The 17,312-nt window shown below is 38.8% G+C and overlaps 1 protein-coding gene across 1 annotated transcript; it reads left to right on the top strand.

Annotated features, from left to right (window-relative positions):
* Positions 1 to 2,670: 2,670 nt before the first annotated feature.
* LOC105058586 (1-phosphatidylinositol-3-phosphate 5-kinase FAB1B) lies at positions 2,671 to 16,177 on the top strand. The gene is given in 12 exon segments (XM_010941553.4): positions 2,671 to 4,615; positions 5,869 to 6,603; positions 6,908 to 7,061; positions 7,144 to 7,488; positions 8,772 to 9,342; positions 9,345 to 9,718; positions 9,807 to 10,138; positions 10,231 to 10,354; positions 10,463 to 10,621; positions 10,717 to 12,243; positions 14,395 to 14,661; positions 15,601 to 16,177. Coding segments are annotated over 12 exon segments (5,517 nt in total). The 5' UTR covers positions 2,671 to 4,013; the 3' UTR covers positions 15,928 to 16,177.
* The last annotated feature ends 1,135 nt before the right edge of the window (positions 16,178 to 17,312 follow it).

The raw sequence follows: 17,312 nt of genomic DNA, 5'->3' as shown, positions 1-17,312 counted from the left end.
CTAAGATACTACCTTAGCCGAAAACTAATGGTAGCTCTAAATGATTTTGACCAAGGGACAAACATATAGAAGGACTTCCCATCTTTCTTACTTTAGAAAGGAAATTTAGAGAGGGATACTTTGGCCAACTTTGGTCACACACAATTCACCCTTCCTTTATATCCACACTAGCCAATAAATTTTACATGTTATCCTTGTTATTATTATGATTATTATTTTGATAACATCCTTGTTATTAATCAATGTATGCTCATTTTCATTGAACATATAAGTAAATTTTATATAAAAAAATGACTAAATTAATTATAATTTTAGATATTAAATACATAATTATAAATTTAAAAGATTATCTTTTGTATCCTCGTGAACAAAATTGGCTATGCCATTACCTTAGTTCATCGTCATCATGCATGGTCAAGAATCTGATATACACACTATCACCAATTAACCATGTATGATATATATGATATAAACAATCGAAGACTCCAATTGAATAAAAATTTTAAAAAATGACTTGGTAAAAGATATATTGGTTTTTGAGAGGTATGCTTTCTTCAATATCTCACTCATATAAAGGATTGAATCAAATGATATAAATCAAAAATACAATTATTCCAGTTGTTTGTATTAGAGGGTTGGAGCAGTAGTTTCGTCACTTTTTATGGAGATCCGACCACGACCGTCATCAGGTTCATCTTCTTTTCTGGGAGGTCATTTGCCAGCCTATTCGGGATGATGGTCTGGAGATTCATTCCTTATTGACAAGAAAGAAGGCCTTGATTGTGAGGCATGCGGCTAAATTCTTGATCTAGTCGGATTGTTTGTGGAGTAGGATGATGAAAGCCCGCTACGGCGATTAGAGGTTTGGGTCCCCCATCCATACTCGTCGGGATGCTCTTTCATATGAAGGGAGATTTGCACCCATGGACCCGACGTCATGGACCAGATCAGATGTTTGATTAAGGATGGACGATCGATAGAGGTGATCCAGAATATTTGGATTTTGGACTTTCCTCTCTCCCACTGGCTGACCCTTATTAGCACTGAGGTAGATGACTGCATAAGGGTTTCTGACCTCATTGTTGCTGATGGCTCCAGCTAGAGACGAGAGGAGATCACTCGGCTCTTTGGTGGCCCTCTTGCGGAGTGGATCTTTGCCATCTCAATTTCAGTGCACCCCACTCAAGATGTGAGGATTTGGGGGCGTTCTTGCTGCCTTACAGTTTCCTTGAGGGATCTATCTAGGTTATATGGCCTAACGCCTATTAGGACGATTAACGTTGCCTAGATTTGGAGAGTTCCTGTCCATCTTTGGATGCAGATCTTTCTTTAGAAGCTAGCCTGCAACTGACTTCCCACCCAGGCTCTTCTCGAGGATAGGGGCATGGAGGTTCTAACGTCTTGTCCATTTTGTGGAGATAAGGATGAGTCTGTGGAGCATACTATTCTGCAATGCACAAAGATGAGGGTCATCTGGAGACAGTCTGGTGGTCATCCTTAGGAGACGAGCTCTGATCCCTGGTTAGTTTCCTTTCTTGGCTTGATTCATTAGAGTACGACTGATGGATCGATCGTTGTTGCTGGACGGATGGCTTACATTGCTTACCAAATTTGGTTGTTCAGGAACAGCCTCATCTTTGATGATGAGATGATTCCTACTCATCGTGTTTTGGACATTGCTATCTATCTTGCCTAGAAGTATTACCGGTTTGGTGCTGCCACTCCGTTACTTAACATCCCTAACCCTTGGAGCTCCCTCATTATCCCGGCAGCGACTCGTAGGGCTTTTTCCATCACTTGGGAGCCCCCATCCTCAAGATTTGTCAAAATTAACTTTGATGGCAACATCAGGGACGGAAGAGATGGAGCGGGCTTTGTTATCCACAGCTTTGATGGTAAACTTTTAGCCACTGGAGGCTCCCGCCTATTTGAGCCTTCTGTCTCTAATGCGGAGCTTCATGTTGCCTGGGCAGGGGTCATTTTTGTCAAGCAGCAACTTCATGCAGAGTAGATCTTTTTTGAGGATGACTCTGCCACTGTCATCGCTTGACTTTAAAAGGATGCTAGGTAGTCCGACAACTATTCTCTCATCCGGGATATCTGGACCTCTCTTCGCCACGCTGCTGCAGTCAGAGTCAGCATGTTTACTGAAAAATTAATACTGTAGTGAACTAGATGGCAGCTTTTGTGGCTGGCCACTCTGATGATTGAATATGGAGATAGGATAGGGAAGCTAGCCTTGTGATATTTTTTGTATCTTGATCTGTTGAACTGCTTTCGCGTCAAATTGGTGTGACCGCTTGTTTGTATTAAAAAAAAAAAATAGCAATAGATGTTGGAACAATAATAACAGTGTATATCTAAATCAAAATTATGAGACATGATAAATAGATATAACTCTTTTGAAATTCTCCGAACTTAAAATAAAATCATTAATTTAAAAAAAAAATAAAATTATTAGTTTCAAGAAAAAAAAAAATCTCAGAAAACAGAAATATGCGTGAGCTATGCTAATAAGTAGTGACTGTACTTTGTTGCAAACACAAATAAGAGGCCCCATGCCTTGGCATTACTTTGACAAGCGAACGTCGACGGGACATCGGTATATTAATTAAATTATCTGTCAAGTTCCAATTTTTTTTATCCTTTAAATATAGACCTTTGGAGCCCCAGTCCATCCATCCGAGATGTGGAACTTTGATCACCTCCAAATGGGTCGGAGCACGCGTTTAATAAATTCAGTTATCCTGCTCACCTACAACTTGAATTCGAATGCTCGAAGCTGCAATTGGATTTATGAGCCTTCTATATTTAGGCTGTCCGTTATTTCTCGAGAGACAAGCGAGAAGAGAGGGGAAAAGAGAAAGCGAGGGAAGAGCGGATGAAAGGTTCGATTTTTCTGAAATTTTGGTAAGATTATTGTTCTGAATTTCCGTGAATTTGGCTCAAATCTTCGGACGGATTCGCTCTGACGCGTTGGGGAAGGGAAAAAAATGCGGGGGCTTACAGGTGCCGGTTCTCTTCCTTTTTTTGTCAAAATCGCTGTTTTTGGACGTCCGTGGAGTCTGGGATAGATTCTAGGCCTCAGAGACTCGTCCATTGATGGGCTTATCTGCCACATTTGCGAGGCCCATGGGGTCCTTCGCAGGTTCCGGTAGACAGTTGGTCGTTATCTTCAGTTTTTGGGTGGTTTTTGGAAGAGGAACGGTTGTAATTTGAGTAGGAGTTTGATTCTGATCGCCTTGTTGTTTGTCTTGATGGTTTCCGAGGAAAAAATTGGTCAGCGTTTGCTTATTTGTCCTGTTACTGGAGTTTGAGATTGGTAATGGAATGGGTGACCAGTTTGGTTCTGTTTTTCTTCTTTTGGGGGGGAATTTTGTAGTGGTGGTTGAATTAGAGGCGATTTTTCTGGGGCCCAGCATTTGTTGTGGACATGCCTTGAGGGCAGTTTAATTTCCTGGAATTCATATGGAGCAAGGGTTTGAATGTGGGTTGCTTTAAACGATAAGAGTATCATGATCCTTGGGAGAATCGAGGTTTTCTGTTTGTCGGCATTATACAGGAGGGCTGTCATTTCTGTTAGGATTGGTAGGAATTGAGTTTTTGTTGATGTTTGTGATTTTTTTGGCAGGAAGATTTCAGGGTGATTATTTTTGTATATTTCAATTGAATTGCCCGTTGTTTATTTATAAGAATCAGTTGGTTCATGAAATTTTGATATCAGATTCATCAGGGTTCCATGAGAGGAGCAAGATTAATTGGTGCCTGGATTTGATCATCCAATTGGCTACATACTTTGCAAAAGGTTCTGAAGAAGGCAGAATACAGCTTTTGGTTGGTCTTTTCCAAAAGGGAAGATGAGCTGAATCATTCTCGTTATTGTCGGCATTGTTGTTGTTTTTGTTTGTAATTGAGGGGTTTGTGGATGGGTGAAAATGGGGGTTTTCGCCATTTGGTTTTGTAACATCAGACAAATATTTTAGAATGAGTGAGCTTGGGAGGGTCCATCGTCAATGGAAACCTCTGATAAGGCATTCTCTGAGGTGGTTGACATCCTGAAGTCCTTGATCCCTCGACGGTCTGAGCCTATGAATGTATCAAGGGACTTTTGGATGCCCGATCACAGCTGTAGAGTTTGTTATGACTGTGATTCACAATTCACATTCTTCAATCGCAGACACCATTGCCGTCTTTGTGGGCGTATTTTTTGTGGAAAATGCACTGCAAATTCTATCCCTGTTTTATCTGATGACCTAAAGAGTGGCGGCGAAGAGGTGGAGCGGATCCGAGTTTGTAACTTTTGTTTTAAACAGTGGGAGCAGGAAGTAGCAGCAGCTAATCATGGGGTTCGAGCGTATATTCCAGTTGTTAGTCCTTCGCTTTCAACAACTAGTTTGGTCAGTACCCAGTCCACTGGGATTAACAGCATTGCCACAACCATCTGTTCCCACTCAACTGGACCTTATCAGCATGTTCGATATGGTTCTGGTCCCAGTCGTGGCCAATCTGCACGAAGTGAAACCTTTGCAGATGAGCAGGATGCTCTAGTATCTGGAAGGGGCATGGACATCAGAGATCCTTCTCCACCCACTCAATTAAGTTATGTCATGAAAAGGTATAATTTGGTCGGTAATTTGGTGCTTGCATGTCTTGTTTTCATTCGAGGTTAAGCCTTGGTGCAACAGTAAGGTTGCTCTCTTGTAATCTAGTGTCATGAGTTTGAAACATAGAAACAGCCTCTACGAATGCGGGATAACGTTGCACACATTGGGCCCTCCCTAGACCTCACAGAGGTGGGAGCTTCGTGCACTAGGTCACCCATTTTATGTCTTGTTTCATGAATGGTTTAAAACAAGAACTCATGCCATGCTAGATATCCATGTGGCAAGCATGTTGATAAGCTAGCCAATTTCATAGGCTTGCATAAATGGTTCTTTGGTTTTTTGAGATCACACTGGGTTTGCATGGCATCTTCACTCGATACATTTGAACAAATACTTTCATGTAATTTTTCTGTTTATTAAGATTATAATATCATACATACATACATACATACATACTTACATACATACATACATACATACATACATACATACATGCATACATATATATATATATATATATATATATATATATGATAGGCCCACATGTCAAGTGTAGCTTTTTTTTTTTAAAAAAAATTATGATTGCTATGAACAATCTTGTCTTGCTCAACTATCTTCTCTATGCTCAAATAGTTTCAAAGATTGTTTCAAAATTTTAGAAGTATGTATAATACATAAATTTGCTATTACTAGTCAAAATTATCTGATTATATATGAAGCTGCTTTAGCCCACATTGTAAATAGTTTTATCTGGTGTCTTAGTGGAGGAGACATTTTCTGCTAATATTCTGTGTCTTGTCAATGTTGTTAGCTGATTTGATATTAAGGGAGTACCTGCTTCATTCTCTGACACCAACTTCCTTAACGTTGGCTGAATCTATGAATGTGTCCATCATATTTTTCTTGAATGCTTGATTTCATACTTTTCTTGACTATTAAACTTTGGTGGTGTTTCTTTTATTTCTTCACTGTTTGTTCACCTTATCTTGCCACTTCTATGATACTCCATTTTAATATTAAATAAAGATATCTATTCTATTTTCGATTTTTATGCATCTTAAGTGTCTCCAGCTGATAGCTAATGATGCTTCCTAGTTTTATATTCTCAGTAGCTATAGATAAGCCTTTAACTTTTGCATAAAGCTGCAGTATATGGTATACCGTCTCAGAACTGTCCATATACTAACTGCTATGGTTGAATTCAGCCAGTCTCTTTAGGTTTTCAAGGTTTTCTTATAATTCATGCATCAGTTTTTCATTGCAGGGGTGATGAAGCTTATGATGTGTATGGTTTATGCCCTTCTAGCTTGGAAGCACAAAGTTTTCGGCATTCTGATGACTACTATGGCCAAGTTGAGTTTGATGAAGTTGGCCAGGATTTCCATTCAAATGTGATGCCTCCTGCTGAAGAAAATATTGATGCCAAGGAGGTTTGCTCACCATTGCATGACCACACAGAATTTCATGCTTCTTTAGATGTTGATAAGATGGAGGAAGAATGTGAACCTGATAATACCTATGAGTGTGATGCTGCTTCCATATATGGACTTGAAAAAACAAATGCAGAACCTGTGGATTTTGAGAATAATGGACTACTCTGGGTTCCTCCTGACCCAGAAGATGAAGAAGATGACAGAGAGGCTATTCTATATGAAGATGATGATGATGAAGATGCTTCCGGAGAGTGGGGATATCTTCACTCATCAAATAGCTTTGGCAATGGTGAGTACCGGAGTAGAGATTGGTCAAGTGAAGAGCATAAGAAGGCAATGAAAAATGTGGTTGATGGACATTTCAGGGCTTTGATAGCTCAACTGCTGCAGGTTGAAAATCTTCCTGTAAATGAGGAAAATGATAAGGGAAGTTGGCTGGAGATAATTACCACTTTGTCATGGGAAGCAGCTACTCTTCTTAAGCCAGACACTAGCAAGGGTGGAGGAATGGATCCTGGTGGGTATGTGAAGGTTAAGTGCTTAGCTTGTGGACATCGTAAAGAAAGGTGAATTCCTGATAATATTGAATTTCTTAATGGAACATGACCTCATACGTTCTGTCACTGCTTATTTTGTACTATAGCAACTTTACTGGCTTTTGTAAAGGCACTTCTTCATTTCTTGATAATCTAGATTGGTGAACTACTAATTGGCTTCTGCCTTTTCTGTTAGGACATGCCCGTGTTATACATCTAAGTGATATGGGCTGGTGTTTTAATCGTGAATATATTAAAATTCAGTTGCTGATGTTGTTGATCCGATCTTGTTAAGCAGTATGAATTTGCTGAACTTCTTTACTCATTTTTGTAGCACGGTCATAAAAGGAGTTGTCTGTAAGAAGAATGTGGCAAACCGGCGTATGACATCCAAAATAGAAAAACCTCGTTTCCTAGTTCTTGGAGGAGCTCTTGAGTACCAGCGAGTGACCAATCTGCTGTCAAGTTTTGATACTTTGCTGAAGCAGGTGTGTTTATTGTTATGAATTTCATGTCATTGGAGTTTGTACATATTTTTCTGCTTATTCTCATGCTATGCACCTTGTTCAGGAAATGGATCACTTGAAAATGGCGGTTGCAAAGATAGATGCTCACCACCCCAATGTCCTTTTGGTGGAGAAATCAGTATCTCGGTTTGCGCAAGATTATCTTCTAGCAAAGAACATTTCACTTGTTTTGAATATCAAAAGACCTCTCTTGGAGCGTATAGCCCGCTGCACTGGTGCTCAAATAGTGCCTTCTATTGACCATCTGTCATCTCAGAAACTGGGGCATTGCAATTTATTTCATGTGGAAAAGTTTGTTGAAGAACATGGTGGTGCAGGGCAAGGAGGGAAGAAAATGATGAAGACTTTGATGTTTTTTGAAGATTGCCCGAAGCCCTTGGGTTGCACTGTAAGTCATTTATATATTCCAGGAATTCTATGCTTGCTTCAGACCTTCTATTTTAGGTTCAGTTGGAGGTGACAAATTTGTATTGGTTATGATGCACAGTCTAGCACTTAAAGATAAACATCTGTTATGCTTATCTTCTGGTGTTTGTTAACACAACCTGCTTGTCTCCCCTATCAGCATGTTGCAAAATATGTTTCTAATCATCAGTGGATAAATTAGAGAAAAATTGAAATGGTTATTCTTGTTGGGAATAGAATCACTGTTTAATCTACTTGCAATATATATAGTAACATTATGTGGACCTGCATTTTATTGTTTTGTCTTTCCTGGTTTAGATTCTTCTAGGAAGTTCTGGTTTTAAAACAGTTATAAAGCTGTAATCATCACCAGGTATATATGGAATATTCTACCATTTCATTCAGCAAGACAGTTTAAATTTCAGCCTGATCATTAATGTTTTTTACCCCAATGCTATGGCAAAGAGGCAGCTTCCAGGTCCGTGATCTCGGTACTAGGTACCATATCGGTATTCTACCAACTTGATATGGTACAATCAATACAATACATTATGCACCCCGAGGTAGCTTCTAGCCCCTTCTCATGTTTTGCCACAATACTGCCCAGTAGTATAGGTCGGTTTGGTATGGTACACACCCCATTTTCAAATGGGTATCAGGCGATCTGGGGCTGTTCTGCTCGGTTTGGACTGCGATGAACCAGTTCAACTCATATACTAAACCAAACCTTGGTAATGCATTGGTACCTTACCGATATTGTATGGTACAAGTTGGTATCGCAAACTTCCAAATCTTTTTGAACTTTTTATGAGACATCCTGGATATGTTGGTTTGACTTTTGGACTAGGCTTCTTGCTTTCTTAATCAAGTGTATAATATGACCTATATCATATTATGTCAATACTAGTCCTAAATCTGGCATGTGATATGCAGGTTGTGCATCTTTCTGATAGCATCCAAAGGCCAACATGGATGAAAGATTTACATATTCTGCATATATTCAATTCAATTTATAGTTGGAATGACACATATCTATATAAGTGCATATATTTGTGTATATGTATATGATTGATATCACTCAGACATCTGTACTTATGTGTGTAGTTTTCCAGGATCTCTGCATTGAGCAGAATTTCATAATCTTGTGTGCAATATCACAACCATCTATATTCTATACTATCATTCACATTGCGTTTATGAATAGTTAACTGAAATGCTTAGACCGTATTAGAAATCTTATGTAGCTGGTATCTTTAACCTCCATAGGTTTTGCTTAAAGGTGCCAATATCGATGACCTTAAGAAAGTGAAACATGTAGTTCAATATGGAGTTTTTGCAGCCTATCACTTGGCTTTGGAAACATCTTTTCTTGCGGATGAAGGTGCCTCTCTACCAGAACTTCCCTTGAAGTCTCCAATAGCTGTTGCACTGCCCGATGAACCTTCCACCATTGACAGATCCATTTCCACAATACCTGGTTTTACAGCCCCTGCTGCTGGTAAGGCTCACCATGGTAGTGATGCTCAAAGACCCAATACATCAGACCCATGTCTAGCATTACATAATTCTGGAAAAATCATAAAGGCAGCATCACTATATTCCTGTCAAAGCAATAACTCTGAAATGGCAGATTCTGCCTCTGCATTCGGCATATTATCTGATACTAAAGGGTTTTCCATGGAGAAGAACAACCAGTCTGATCAAGTTGTGGAACGAACAAGTAGGGCATCCATATCTTCTTTATCTCCATCTGATGTATCCTCAAATTCTTCACCTGGACATTGTGCCATGAAAGAGAAAAATAAGGTTTGCTTTGAAGAATGTCATGAGGCTAAAACTTGAGACCTGATGATACTGCAATTGAGCATGATTCTGTTGTCCCAGGCAGCTGTCCTGATACTTTGGAGACCTCAGAGAGGTGTGGTATAATGGCTAATGATACCCAAATCAAGAGCTGCCATATGGTAGAAAAGCAACGTGGCTCATCTAGTTTGGCAACCTCACATCAAGATATTGACCCGAGGCCTGAAAACACATTGATTAAGGAAGAACTCCCACCTTCTTCTGATCATCAAAGTATTTTGGTTTCTCTATCAACCCGCTGTGTGTGGACAGGAACTGTTTGTGAGCGTTCACATCTCTTTCGTATCAAGTACTATGGCAACTTTGACAAACCCTTGGGCAGATATTTACGCGACCATCTTTTTGACCAGGTTATCTTCCCTTTTGTGATTTTATGCTAATATTTCTTTTGATTGATAAGTTGTCTCTATGACTGACACTAGCTTCTGTTGATATCAGAGTTATAGGTGCCGTTCTTGTGATATGCCTTCAGAAGCTCATGTTCATTGTTACACACATCGCCAGGGCAGTCTGACTATATCTGTTAGAAAGCTTCCAGAAATTCCTTTGCCAGGAGAACGGGATGGTAAGATCTGGATGTGGCATAGGTGCTTACGGTGTCCTCGCAATAATGCATTCCCTCCAGCAACTCGTAGAGTTATAATGTCTGATGCTGCATGGGGTTTATCTTTTGGTAAGTTTTTGGAGCTTAGCTTTTCAAATAATGCTGCTGCAAGTAGGGTAGCTAGCTGTGGCCATTCTCTTCACAGAGACTGCCTCCGATTTTATGGGTACATCATGCTTTACTCTTCACTCTTTCCTTTTTCTATCAAATTATCAACCATGACCTTGTATCCTCACTTCTCCATTCCAACTTGGACAGGCTTGGGAAAATGGTTGCGTGCTTCCGGTATGCATCAATTAATGTTCACTCTGTTTATCTGCCTCCTCCGAGGCTTGATTTCAATTATGAGCATCAGGAGTGGATACTAAAGGAAGCAAATGAGGTCTGTTGTGTATGACAAGCAGAGACTTTTCACCTCTTTTTGACAGTTGCTATTGTTCACATTATATTTTATTTTTGAGTAGATAATAATATAACTCCAATATAACAGGTGTCTGATGGGGCAGAACTTCTGTTCAATGAAATTGTCAATGCTCTGCACCAAATTGCAGAGAGAAAGAGTATTAATGGTAGCATGAAAGCACCAGAAATAAGACATCAGATTGTTGAACTTGAAGGAATTATGCGGAAGGAGAAATCTGAATTTGAGGTGATGTGCTCCCCCCCCCCCCCCCAACACCAACACAACAAAAAAAAAATCAATTTGCTGTTCACATTTGGATTGAGATTGTTGATTTGTTTTAGGGTTATCTGCGTAGAGTACTGAAAAAGGAGGCAAAGAAGGGGCAACCAGTCATTGATATTCTTGAGGTTAATAAGCTAAAGAGGCAGTTGATCTTTTATTCATATTTATGGGATCAGCGGTTGATATTTGCTGCTGGATCAGATGGTGGTCCTGATGAAGTTCTGAAGAGTTTCATGACAAGAGATAAGGAAAAGCTGACAGATATGAATCTAGGACTGAAGCCACAAAAAGGCTTTAATAGGTTGGACACTTTTCCTGGAGATTCCACAAACAATAAATTTCTTAATGGGAGGAACCATGCAGTTCACCATCAGGAGGATATCAATGATCATCATGTTCATTATTCTGGTCATCAAAGGAGATGTATAGAACTGGATTCTTCTCAAGGGAAACAAATCAAAACCCATCATTCTACCAGCACAAGTGCAAGTGAACAATCAATTCTTTTAGAAACTGGTCTTATCGGCCGTCGAACCCTATCCGATGGGCAGTTCCCAGTTCTGGTAAATCTATCAGACACGTTTGATGCAAAGTGGACAGGTGAAAATGGTCGTTTCCTTTTTCATGCAAGCTTGTTAGATTCATCAAAGTTGTTTGAAGCTGCTGTTGCTGCTGCTGCTGCTGCATCAGTTTCCAAGGATTCAGAAGAACGAAGTGGAGCTGAAGTAACTCAATCCTTTGCCTCTGCCTTGCTTACCAAGTTGGGAGACAGTGCTGAGGACTTCTCAATCTGGATTAGAATGCCTTTTCTGAACTTTTATCGTCCTTTCTACAGGAATATGGGAAGCACTCCTAGATTTAATGCTCTCAGTGAGTACAATCCTGTCTATGTTCCTTTGTTCCGGGAGTTAGAGTGTCAAAGTGGGGCAAGGTTTCTTCTTCCTGTTGGAGTCAACGACACAGTCATCCCAATTTATGATGATGAACCAACCACTATAATTTCTTATGCACTTGTCTCACCTGAATATCATATTCAGATTTCAGATGAGCGGGAGAGAACAAGGGATGGTGTGGAAACTTTGTTGCCACCCTATGAGTCAGGAAATTTTCATTTATCTAGGTCATTTGATGAAAGTACTTCTGAACCTTACAAAAGTTTTGGATCAATTGAGGATAGCATTTCATCTTTGTCTGGGAGCAGGGGCTCCGTAGCTTTGGATCCACTTATCTATACTAAAGGAATGCATGTCAAAGTTTCTTTTGCAGATGAGGGCCCACTTGGAAAAGTGAAATATACTGTGACATGTTATTATGCGAAATGCTTTGATGCTTTAAGGAGAACTTGCTGCCCATCTGAGTTTGATTTCATCAGGTCTCTCAGTCGTTGTAAAAAATGGGGAGCGCAGGGTGGTAAGAGCAATGTCTTTTTTGCAAAATCATTGGATGATAGGTTCATTATAAAACAAGTTACAAAAACAGAGCTAGAATCATTTATCAAGTTTGCTCCAGAATATTTTAAATACCTCTCAGAGTCGACAGGCACTAGAAGTCCCACATGCCTGGCGAAGATTCTGGGTATTTATCAGGTATATGCTGTTTTGAGCTTGTTCACTCTCATTGTTTGTTTTCTTAAAGTTTTTCCTTGTACTTTATTTTGTTTTATTAGTTATCTCATTTGGTAAATTTCTGATTTGTTAATGGCTTTTCATGCTTTACCTCAAGAACTTGGAGGCAAAGTAGTTTGGGATGAAGCAGACATATAGACCTTTTTTTGACTTGGATCCTGTTATGGCCCTGTAAGTTTGATGGATATTCTTGGTTGCATACTAGAGATCAAGTGTATCATATCATATAGTTCCTTCTATATGTTCGGTATTTTTTGTGCTTGTGGCAACACATATTCATCTTATTTTTGTACCAAACTACGAATTCTTAAGGATTTGAGATATGGCGAGGAACACCTTAAGAAGACTCAGATGCAGAAAAAATGGCTTGAACTTTCTCATGAAACTCCAAAATCAAAGTGTTGTAATTTTCAACCAAACCAATCGGAAAGTAAGGTGGATTTCAGGGCTTGGCTTAAACAATATGCAGGACCTAGTTCACTTGTCATTTTTTTCATTTCTTTCATTGACAAAATGTTTTCTCTAGATTATGAGACAAGCTGGAAGTATAGCAACATTATGTTCCCAAGACATTTAGAACAAGGCAAAGTTTCTGAGACGGGCCTAGCAGTCAAACTGTATTCTTATAAAGTTTTTGACTGCCATATGGTCTAAATTTCTATATTGTTACAATAAAATGATATTGTACACTATAAAATTTATTTTAGATTGAAACTTTTGAAATTGGAGTTGCAACCAGTAGAACTGCTGAAATTGCCAAAACCAAAATCATAGCTGAGCTTTAGAACCTCTACCAAAAAAAGATCTAAAAATTCGTGAAATGAATAATTATCTACTTTCTGTCTAGCCTATGATAGAAACTAGATGGTGGATCTGGAGTTAAATAACTCATACATGGTTAGATGTTATAGAATTTGTTAGTTACTTTTGCAGCAATTCATCTTGCAATAAACGAAGAGAGAACCTGATTGATCTCCTTCTTCTTTTTTCTTAAATGGAGTATGGGGATGGGGGATAGATACCTAGGCACTCAATGGAACTAAACTTATAGATCTCTGATAGGATAGGAGATAGGAATAGGACAGTACAAGGTGCTTATAAAGTGACTTAAATATTATTGTTTGAGGATCTGAAGAAGCAATTTTGATATTGCATAAGTTTTGTTACAAATTTTATTAATGTGTGCAAATTACTTGTATTTACTGCAAATATTTCAAAATTTGTGATCATTCTAGAGCTTCTATGTTTTACATACTCATCCATTTAGAGCTTCTGAAGGTTGAGGAGGCACAACTCTGTGTCTAGTGTGAGAACAGATGGTTATGAAGAAAGTTCTGGGGAGATCTTGTTTCTTTGTCATGGATGATTGTGGTTTTACAGATCATGGATGAATTGGAACAGCTCAGGGAAATGAAATTTGACGGAATGCAATTGGGAGATGAATGGAGATATAAACACCATGGATCTAAAGCCGGTCTGCATGGCATGCATGTTATGTACTGTTCTCAGGGTCTTACCAGCACATTGTACTGCTGCAATATTGGTTGCATTCCAATACTTTTCATGCACCCATCCCAATGTGTTCCAGGCATTTGCCTGCTCAGCATAGCACGATATGTACCATGGTGTCGCCAGGCCAGCATGCAACTGGCCTGTGATATTTAAATCCTTGATCAACCCAAATAAGAACAGGGTGTTTGATGAAGTTACAAGAACTAATCAAGTTGAAGGAAGCTGATAGAGTGGGAAGGATGGTTAAGAAACAAAAAATTGTTTGAAGGAGGTGCATATAGCTTAGGTTAGATACAAATAAATTCATCAGCGATTAACCCTGAAAAAGATGTTGAAAATATAAAATTTCACAATGCATGGCAATGTTTAGTAATATTTAACCAAGGTTGGAGGTATGAATCTTGCATAATCTAATAAAAAATTATATTAATAAGCTTATGTTTTTGGGGAAGTATGTACAAGTGTTTCCATCATTGGTTTTAAAATCCCTGTGGAAGTGCTTTTCATATAAGTCAGTTTCACTGTTTTTATATCCTACATTTTCATCTCCATTTCTCTAGGAGATGTAATTGCTTGCTTTACTCAAACTTTTTATGGCAGGTTACATCCAGGAACCTGAAGGGTGGAAAAGAACTGAGGATGGATGTGCTGGTTATGGAGAATCTCTTGTTTGGGCGAAACTTGACAAGGTTGTATGACCTAAAGGGATCTTCAAGGTCACGATACAATTCAGATTCAAGTGGTAACAATAAAGTACTTCTTGATCAGAACTTAATCGAGTCAATGCCAACTTCTCCGATTTTTGTGGGGAACAAGGCTAAGCGGTTGTTGGAGAGAGCTGTTTGGAATGATACTTCATTCCTTGCGGTGAGTAGAGAAACTGGCCCTGCTGTTTGTTAAATTATCAAGGTGGATGTAGCTTTTATTAAAAGAATCCTTTTCACGTTGACTACATCTTCATTTGTACTCCTAAGTTCAGTGCAATATTGCTAGACTGCTTCCTCTTGACACTGAGCATCACTTGTAGTAATCATCAAAAAGTTGCTGTTTCTCTGTGGAAATTGGTCATACCAGATTGATATCTTAAAATTTTTCCTCAAATTTTAACCATCTGATTTGAACTTCTAAGTAGAATTAAATTTTGTGTTGTCTTCAAATTTCTAGATTCTCTCTAATTATTTGAGTTTGGAATCACTTCAATGATCCTAGCTAGGGCATAACCAACTGGCTATGTACTCTTGGTAAATTATCACTGCAAGTTGATAATTTGCACCATGCAAAATGATCTATGACAATCAAAATTCTTATGAACAAAATCTTTTGAAAATTTTAGAGACTCATTTCCTATGCATCAAGTGATCACTAAACAACAGTTTTCAATAACAAAATACAAGATCTATTTGGAACTATGAGTAGGAAATATGCAAACCACTTGATTTCAATATCCATTTGTTCAAAGATATCTGGGACATGATCAACAGCATGGCTTATTGGCTTATATGGCTCGAAGTGCATTTTCGCATGGGGCATACTACATAGCCAATTAGTTATACCTTGAGAACATTAAAGCCATTCCTTCATGTGTTTCTTTTATGGTTTCAAAATTTGCTATTTTTGTGATATTATTCCACCTTATTTTTACTCCATTTCATTATGTCAAGAAATATCCATTTTCTAACCTTCTCTGGAGTTGCTGCTGAAATAAAAATTATTGCTCATGCTCAACTACAAGTTATTGGTCTCCTCCTCCTTGTTAAAGTTCAATTTGATCAGTGTCTAATATGTATGTCACTAATGATGTTGCAGTCTGTAAATGTAATGGATTACTCATTACTCGTCGGGATAGATGAGGAGAAGCATGAACTGGTACTTGGAATCATAGATTTCATGAGGCGGTATACATGGGACAAACACCTAGAGACGTGGGTGAAAGCTTCAGGAATTTTAGGTGGGCCAAAGAATGTGTCTCCAACTGTGATTTCACCCAAGCAATACAAAAAGCGTTTCAGGAAAGCCATGTCTGCATATTTTCTTGTGGTCCCGGATCAGTGGTCTCCTCCTACAATCATTCCCACCGAGTCACAGACCGTTGCCTGCCAAGATAATCAGCAGGATGATTCGGCCAAAACATAGGATGCTTTCAGTAAATTTCATGATGTAAGTATGGGAACGACCAATCTTTCTGGGGTTTCCTCATATATTACTCCTTTTCCCTCTTCTATTCTTTTTATATCCCTACAGTTAGTAGCTTTATTTGTATTCTTTTGAATATCTGTGAATAATTTTTTGAACATGTAGCACAGTACCAGTTACATACCAGAGAATATTGGCATACTGTTAGATAACCTACACATATGCAATACAGGAACTCATTTATGCTTCATCTTTGACCTTTATGTTGCTGTTGTATGCACTCTAGTTATTTTCTGTTCCCTCTCACTGATTTAGTGACCAGAACAAAGCCACAAAGTTATCTAGGACTCCTGACTTGGATGCTAGAAAGGCATCTTCTCTGGCTGCTCTCATCCCGGGACTGGATTCTTCCTTTGCTCTCCAATCACAAAAGCAATAAGCCCTCTGTCCCAATAGTGATCTCTTTAACCTTCCTCATCTTCTTCAAGACAAGCTAGCCTTTTTACTCATGGCTTCCTTGTTCTTTAGAAAAATTCTGCAAGTGTCCTTATGTCTGCTCGTTTTTGGGTCTTGGAATTCAGTGTTGCACCCTCTTACATAAAAAGATACAATTTTGTCCTTCTTTACGTTCTTCTTGTGCTATACTAAGTTGCCCCAACAATAAGTTTTCCTCAAATCCGATAATCTCCAACCAGTCCAAAGCTGTCTATGGTCATTCTTGATTGCCAACGAGATCCTAGAACTGAATTGACCAGCCTGCAAATTGAGTCTGAGGATGGACAGTTTAATAGTAAGTGATCAATGTTCGCGGATCCTGATTTATAATAGAGAGCAATTAAAATCTCCCACTAAAGAGGCAGGCGATGAGCCTGTAAAAAAGAGAGGCAGGAATTATACAGACTATTCTCGGCAATGAGGAAGCACCATAGGTTATTGTGATAGGCGAAGGTTGGAGAGGATAACTTCTTGAAATCAGGCAAAAAAGAAGAGTTCAAAGATGTCATCGCATGGACATATCATGATCTTACTAAAAGGCATAACCCATTTTTCCTTTTTATTTTCAAAGAAAAATCATATGCAGGAGTTCAAGCGCCAATCCTGTGAAACAAATGCCTAGACAAATGAAGCCGAAGTATGTTGAGCTTGTATGTAAAAGAGAAAAGGAGATTCAATGAATGCTGAGTGTAGGTATCATATTCACAATTAGCATGAGCTATTAGGTGTCCCTAAATAGCTCTTAATGAAAATGATTAGAGTTTTATCTGCATGGACCTTAGAGAACTTAACAAAATTAAGAAGGATCCATGCCTTCCTTTTATTGCTTAAAGATGTGATCTTAGAAGAGGGAATGACATGGATGATGCATGTGATAGGTTATTCTAGAA

This window comes from Elaeis guineensis, chromosome 15 (assembly GCF_000442705.2).
Source record: "Elaeis guineensis isolate ETL-2024a chromosome 15, EG11, whole genome shotgun sequence".
Taxonomy (NCBI): Eukaryota; Viridiplantae; Streptophyta; class Magnoliopsida; order Arecales; family Arecaceae; genus Elaeis; species Elaeis guineensis.
This window is presented reverse-complemented; position numbering and strand designations above follow the sequence as displayed.